The 8,143-nt window shown below is 36.3% G+C and overlaps 1 protein-coding gene across 1 annotated transcript in view; it reads left to right on the top strand.

Annotated features, from left to right (window-relative positions):
• MARCH5 (membrane-associated ring finger (C3HC4) 5) overlaps window positions 1-3,315 on the top strand; it is a 12,577-nt gene extending 9,262 nt beyond the window's left edge. Inside the window, exons 5-7 of the mRNA XM_010295271.1 lie at window positions 981-1,164; window positions 1,592-1,758; window positions 2,930-3,315. Coding sequence (XP_010293573.1) covers window positions 981-1,164; window positions 1,592-1,758; window positions 2,930-3,046 — 468 coding nt within the window. The 3' untranslated portion in view covers window positions 3,047-3,315. The remainder of the gene's footprint in view (window positions 1-980; window positions 1,165-1,591; window positions 1,759-2,929) is intronic.
• Window positions 3,316-8,143: the final 4,828 nt, after the last annotated feature.

The raw sequence follows: 8,143 nt of genomic DNA, 5'->3' as shown, positions 1-8,143 counted from the left end.
TAGGGAAAACAAGAAGTCAATGAAAACACATCAGGAAATCCAGTGCCTGACAAATGTAATCATTATTATTTTAGGTTTTTTAGTCTTCCTGGATTCTTACGGAGAAAGTCATGAAAGAGCCCATTCTTTCTAGAAGCTCTTCAAGGCCTTTGTTAGCATTTAGTAATTCTTAAATTGAGACCACTCTAGAGCATATGTACCATTTTAATTTCTTTTTTTGTCCTCAGCCCTATTAGAGTTACTTATTTAAATTAAAAAGTACGTACTGTTTAGGAAAAAGTAATGCACTGTTCTGTTACAGTTTTAGTACATACATTTTATAAACTGCGAAGTCTGTTTATTTTTTTATGTGTTAGGAGAAAGGTTTAGACACATCAGTAATGACTGTCCTTTAAAATCATAGCACTAACCACACTAAAAAATAAGGTACAAGTGAAGATATGCTGCTATTTACACTACAGTTCTTCCTGCATTGTCTGGAGCAGCAATACTTTTAATCTATCATCTCTGTTGCGTAAGGTATTCCTAAATAACAGAAGTTTTAAATTAAAACATCCTGAGATACTTGCTGTCAATTTATCCTTTAAAGAGTAGTATCTAATCAATCTCTGAACGTAAAACTAATAATTCTAAAACTGTAAATACTTCTTTGGAAAGCATGCTATTTTGATATTTCAGATGTTTAAGCTTTTACTCAAACAGAAGCCCATGAAGCTTTTTGTTGACATGGTAAGGAATTGTGTTACAGCTCTCTGCAAGATTAACGACTTGCAAACTAGGGCTGGTAGCTTGCCTGCCTTACACTTGATAAGCAACCAAGGATGCAAAGGGAAAACTGAGTATGTTGGGTAAAACAGCATTTTTTTTCCCCTTTAACTTAAAAGGCATGGGCAGCCCCAAACGAACTAGACTTCTTAAAAGTTATACTTTGTTCAGTTGTGGTCTTTGTTATGTTTGTCAACTATATACATATTTACCAGGTTGTGGGTCACAAAGAAGGTCTTGATGTCATGGAGAGAGCTGATCCTTTATTTCTTTTGATTGGACTTCCCACTATCCCAGTCATGCTAATATTGGGCAAGATGATTCGTTGGGAGGACTATGTGCTCAGACTGTGGCGCAAATACTCTAATAAGCTACAAATTTTGAACAGCATATTTCCAGGTAATGTGATTAAATTTAAAAGGAAGTATCAAGCTTGAATTTGTGCCTTCAGGAGATAGGGATAAGCGAGTAGTTTTCACCATTCTTAACTAAAGGTGATAACTTCCCTCTATTTTTTGTTCAGTCTATTTAGATTGTGGTTTTATAGTACCTAATGAGAAAGGTGGGGCAAGAGGAGCAGGAGCACATGGTTTCAATTAAGGCCTTAGTAAGAAAACAAGCTACTGAAAATCATGGGTCTTTTTTGAAAGTAAAAATGAATACAGTCATTTAATGGAAGCAGAATATTCACTGAGAAGAGGGATAGATCTCCAAGTAATTGGGCTATAGATTTGTAATGGAGTGGGGGGTGGGCACTAATGTGCTTTGTGTTCTGTTTGAGGTAGTGGCTATGTAATCTTTTCTTCCTCTACTCTTATCCCTTTAGGCATTGGATGTCCTGTTCCTCGTATTCCAGCAGAGGCCAACCCTTTGGCAGATCATGTCTCTGCTACACGTATTCTATGTGGAGCTCTGGTTTTCCCTACTATTGCCACGATAGTTGGCAAGCTGATGTTCAGCAGTGTTAACTCAAATTTACAAAGGACAATCTTGGTAAGATTCAGTATTGTTTGTTTCACAAACTATTGTAATACGGGAATATGCAGTGTTGTGTTGTGGGGGGAAGGAGGAAAAGTAAAAAGGAACATAAGTTGATCTAGAACTTGAGTGGCCTTTGATTAAGGGAAGGGTGGGGGTTTTTTTAAGGTTGCCTATCTTGGCAGCAAACACGCATCACATGTGTGAGAGACTTTGTCCTTATGACTGAAACTAATCTCAATCCCAGACAAGGCTGCAACTTGTATCTGGTACTGTACTAGGCAGATCTTAGCTGTAATTAAGGGTGATAATGTATTATCAACCTTTTCATGTTTGCTTCTGTTTACTAATTCTTTAGAGAATCCCTTTGTTACTTATTTTAATAAGGAGAGAAAAATAAACTCTCCATAGAAGTTGAATGGAGGGGAAAGGACAAGGAAAGGAGGAAATCTCTTCCCTTGTGAATAACCTCTCTGACTTGCAGCCTTTGAAGGGGAGGCACACAGAGTTTGATACAGTGGTATCTCTGGTCATCTGTCACTTCAGCCCCTGTTTTCAATTCCAACATGTTTATGCACCCCTCTCTTCCATATGGAAGAAACTGTGATATTACAACCATTCATGCAGACTAAAGGCTTCTTAGTGTCTCTTCTTATTTTGAAGACTGGAGATAAACATATTGTAGAACTTTCTGGGGAAAAAGACAACTTTGTTTTACAAAAAAAACCAGATTTTATTTCACTCCACGCTTGCTTTTGGCAGGTGGCCTTTTTCACAGTCTGATTATAGAATGGTAGTATTATTCCTTGTGACACGTATAGTATAATATTCAGAGAAGGGAGGAAAGCAGATACATACCTGCATTTTACTTTGTTCTTTAAATAGGATGTATTTTGATTTTTTCTTTTTTTTTCTTTTTCATCAGACTTCCAAACAAATAAAAGCTTTCAAAAGGTTTTGTTGATCCAGTATGTAATCCCTTTAAGTAACATTAGCCTCTGTAATAGTGCATTGTGACAGAAAACTTTGAGCTACTCATTGGGAATTGTTCTAATTAGCTAAACTTAAAAAGAAAATGCTGTATGATTGGAAAATAAATCTTCTTTGACTGGAAATTTTTAAAAAGAACGTTTGCAATGATATGACACTGAACTGTGCAGGTTTTCAAAATACCTTTTTATTTCAGGGTGGAATTGCTTTTGTTGCTATAAAAGGAGCTTTTAAGGTTTACTTCAAGCAGCAGCAATACTTGCGCCAAGCTCACCGCAAAATTTTAAATTATCCTGAGCAAGAAGGAGCATAAAGCTGTGATCTCCAGATGTTGTACAGTCTCACCTAACAGATTTCCATGTTGTATTGGTTACATCATTATTGCACAGTAGTGGAGAATTGTGATAAGTTGCTGCTCCTATTTTTTTTTTTTCTTTAAATAAAATAAAGTGCTGTCTTGTGGCAGGGTAAATCCTTTCAGCAACTACTGAACCTAAGAATGTGACTTGGCTTTCATTATTTTTGGGTATTTCTGTTAGGCAACAGGCTTCTGAATTATCTTCGAGCCAGTATGCTGAATGGAAAAAAAGCATCAACTACAGAACAGGAATATTTTAAATTGTGTACTTTATGTAGGCTACATCCAAATGTCTTTTCTATATGTGTGTTCATACCCATGTTATCATCCAGTTCAGCATTTTACACAACAAAGGGAATTTTTTTTAGAAGGAAATGCGAGTCATTACCAAGGAGAAGTAATTGTGGGACATCAGTCAATAAAGATTTCCTTGGGTTTTGCTGGTATCAAACAGGGAGTGTAAAATACTCAAATGACTGGTCAGAGAAAGCAGAAGACAGATCACTCTACAGGACTCACATGTCAGCTTTAGCCACCTTAGTACTAGATGTTGAAATTAGCATGGCTTCCAGGTGACTATTTTATTACTGATAATTTTTTTTACTGTCCTGTTGTATGTTCTGCAGTGCCTAGTATTACTTTCTCATGGCTGTCTTACTGTTTTGTAACTGGTGCTGGATAGCATTTTTTTCTTCCACAGTAAAATAATTATGTGGGGGGAAGTAAAATTTCAGTTGCTTACTTTGTAATTAAGTATTAGAGCACTTGTTTAGTTTTAACGTTCCTTTTGATTATGTAAATATCCATACAAGTACAAAGAGCAGTGGAAGTGTGAGGAAACAATGTTGGACACTAAAGCTGCATTTAAACTGACAGATTAGGGCATCCTTCTAAACTTCCAGACCTGGGTGCATAACTCAGCTCTGTACCAGGACTAGGCACCCTTCTGCCTGTACCAGCTCTGGTGGAAGGATCGGCTGGAAGGGGGTGACACTAAGCATTGGGTACCTAACCTCAGCACAGTACATACCAGCAGGCGAGGCACTTTTAGGCTCCCTTCTGTAAAGGACTGAAATCTTAAATGTGTAATAAACTAAGTTTGTTCATACAGTAAGCTTTACTGTTACAATATGTTCAAAGTAGCCAGCTGAGGGAGACATTAGCACTTCAGTTATTTGATGTATTTATAAACTTACTTTCAACAGAAGTGAACTGTTTTGTGAAGTTAAATTTTGACAAACATAATAACGCCATTTAATATTCATACCAGACCTAACCTAGGTTCAGTACTTGAAGTTCTTTCTTAACAACGATTTATCTGTTTTTCTCAACATTGAGTGGGTTTTTTCCTTGTTCATATTAGTATGTCACATGCATGGAGAAAGGTTTAAAAAAAATATTTTAGTGGAAGTATTCATAAATAAATATTTCTTTTCACCAGAAATGAAGTAAATGCAGAATGGACTTCATATTTGACTGCAATAATGTATGTTAGAGAAACTCAAAATATGGTACCTTTTCTATAGTATGTTTATCTTAATTACTGAGATGTAATATTTTAGAACTGTACAAAAGTGTATATAATTGCCAACTAGTATTCAAAAACTATACGGATATTGAGAACTACACATTCAATCAATATCAAATGCTTTTGAGGTTCTTGTTGTAACTGAAGAATGACTATATCTTGTAAGTCTGCTGATTATATTTGTCTTAGTGGGCTCACTTTTTATATAAAACTATAGAGTAGCAACCTCTGAAAGTTGCTGCTTTCTGTAAGATAGTCTTGAAACGATATAAGTATTTCTTAGAGAATTCCTCATTTCGAGAAAACAGCTTTCAGTGGTCTTTACTGTATATGTTTCCAACCAATTTATTACTGTTTTTAAAGTCTCATGAAGAATTGAATGATGCAAATTAGTGGGTTTGAAAGTAGTTCCATGGGAAAGCTCATTGTCTCCTCTGGAAGTTAAAGCTGTTGTAAAAATACAATTATAAAAATACTGTATGGATTATAAAATTATTTCACCGGAGTGGCAGAAGATCATTACTCTGTAAATCCTGTTTTTAAGTATTGCAAATTATAGTTACATTGAATTAGGTTGAATAAATATTTTTTACACTCTCTAGTGTATTTTGTCAGTTGAACAAAAGCCTGTAGCAAAACTTCTGAATGAAAAATGTGGGTTTTTTTAATGCATAGCTAAGGATTTATATAATCAATTTTAAGTTTATAGCCTAAAGAAATATCTTGGGGATGAAGGAAGAATTACTATAAGACTTTAAACTTACATCTACATTTATTATAATTTTTTTCCTCTCTTGTAATCAATAAATTATCTAGGGGAATGCGTTTCTCACACATTTAAAGCAAAAGAATTGTTGCAACACGGACAACTTCTGGTAATACAGAACTGGGGTTGGGAGTTATTACAGATCTCTGGCTTGGCTGATGTACATTTATTTGGGGAATACACTGATGCCTCTTCATTGAGAAAGATAATACTGGCTGTAAGAAGTATTTTTTTCACTAATGGCTAATTTATGTCCCATTACTTGTTCTGAAGAACAAGGAATGTGAAATGTTAACTAGCATTTCGCAGTGTACTTTCTTATCTGTAACTTGGTTTCTCTTAGGCTTCCATTACATGAACATAAAGACACAAATTACATGATTACATAAATACATAGGAGACGCTTCTCCGCTTCCCTCTCCCCTCACATCTTAAACTCTTAGATGTAGATGGAACTCTACTATACTTTTCACTACTTGTTGTTTGAATGATGGTTCTTTCCTTCATCCTCTTGCCCCTGCAGAAGCTTTTCTTTGTAACAATTTGCATGAGTTGCCTGGTTTGAAGTATATTAATTCCTTCCTCACCTGGAGTTGTTTCTCAAAGGTTAGCTGTCTCCCTTGGTTATCAGAGAATGATCCAACCATGTAGCTATTTAAGGCCCCTCCAGCATTTAGAGTAGTTCTGTGCTTGTAAGAAAAGATATTCATAGGTATTGTGACTTCAGTCAGAATTACCTATTTTAATTGAGGACACAATTTTTACTAGAATTTCAGCTGCATAATGTTTATTGTGGCAGCTGTGAGGATTCCCTTTTTTAAAAGCATGCTGTGGAACTTGGATGAGTTTATGGAGTAGGTGTTTGAGAGTTGTTTGGAGCAGCTTTTTACTAGCTGCTTTTTAGAAAAGTTTTTAACCAGAGACAAGTATGTCTCTGTTTTGCGCAGTGGTTTTTACTGATGGAGAGAACTGGGAGAATTAGAACTACAAAGGTTGTGGGTCCATTTACTGTTGCACCAGTAACCTTGCTTTTGGAACTCTGTATTTAATGTTCTATGTCCCTGCCACTTTGTGTTCAGGTTTTCTTTTTTGAAGAACTAGGATCACACGTGTTTAATGTAGCACTGAGTACAGTCATGTTATCCATTCTCATAAGAAATGCTGTGCTAACAATTTCTGCTTCCCTTTTTAAAGTACAAATGCCAGTTTCACTAACAAGTCTGGTTTTGGAATTCTTTTCTAGTATGCAACTGCTGCGGAAGCTTGTGTTGATGTGTGTGTTGGTTTGTGTTTGGGGTTTTGTTGGTGGTGGGTTTTTTTGGTGTTCTTTTAAAGCATGCTGAGATAGGTTCATAGGTAAATCCTAGGAATTCTGACAAACAGTCTTAGCAGTTACCTTCTCGCTAACAAGCCCCTTCCTCTGCACTCTTGCAAGGTCACTGCTCTACACAGTGTGAAACAAATTACTATCCAAACCCAAAAAGTAGTTGAGTATTCATTAGTTCTCATGTAGTTTGAGAATAAATTTTGGTTTTGAAGGGTGATTAAAATGGAAGTGATTCTGGCTTGGCATGTAAGTGTTACTCATCACCTTAATTTTCCTCCTGTTCTTTTCTCAAAAGATGGGAACATGTGGCTACTTGATTGGGATGCCACTTGTTAGATTGAAAGAAACTTCAAGGAGGCTGACAGTTAACTAGTGCATTAGCCTGGGAGAGGAACTGTTTATGGAAATTAGCCTTTGTCCTTAATTAGTTTCTATTAATTCCAGTACATTTGTGTGTGTGTATAAATAAAAAAAATTGTACTATGAGTTTACAATAAGTATATGTAAATAGCAATATTTTGGAAAATGGTTCTTGCTAGGACAGCAAGCCAACAGTTTAGTCTGCCAGGATCTACACATTTAGTTACACACTGCCAGGATCAACTCTATTTGCAGTTTTGTCACCTAAATAGAATTTGATACAGGCAGTATTGAAGATGACCTAAAAACATTAAGGCTGTGCAGTGTTAATTACCTACTTGCTTCTTCACTAATCGAAATGGCTTAATTTTTTTTCACTTTAAGATTTGAGGAATTCAGCTGTTGCCATCTTGCTTGCTTTTCCTAAACTGAGATCTTGGACTCTTTGATTACCATGACTTAGAATTTATTCTTACTGTTTCCACCTGTGTTTGTGGGGGGGGAGGGAGCATGGAGGGGGGAAACTTCAAATGCTCCAGGAAAGCACATACATTCTTTGATAGGTAACTTAATGAGGTAAGTAAGTTCTCTTCTTACGTACTTGGAATACACCACTGAATCTGGCAGTATGTCATCCTCCTTATCCTCACAGCCTCTCAGTACCTGAGCCTACCATCTTCTAACCCCACTGACTGAAAAGGCACATTTTCTCCCACTCGTCTCTCTCACTTGCTGTGACTTGAGGAAGGATTCTCACTTTAATCTGTTTCAATAAATTCCAGCATAATCTGGGGAAATCAGAAGCCAGTGTTCCTTAATGAGTTGATTCAATTCTTGTAGGCACTGAGGCCAAGACTTCTTTGTTCTCTTTAGCAGGTTGCTCTATGGGAATGAGCTGTAAAACTAGAAGTATTTGTGCCAAAGTTTACCCAGCATTTCAGCTTTCTGCTTTACTAATTTATAGAAGTCCAATATTAGTTCATTTCAAGGCCCTATTCAAGAGCTTGAGTAATATAGCTCACTATATAGCTCACTTTCCAGAAAGGCAATGGTCACAAGGCATGTGTGCAA

This window comes from Phaethon lepturus, unplaced genomic scaffold (genome assembly GCF_000687285.1).
Source record: "Phaethon lepturus isolate BGI_N335 unplaced genomic scaffold, ASM68728v1 scaffold18199, whole genome shotgun sequence".
NCBI lineage: Eukaryota > Metazoa > Chordata > Aves > Phaethontiformes > Phaethontidae > Phaethon > Phaethon lepturus.
This window is presented reverse-complemented; position numbering and strand designations above follow the sequence as displayed.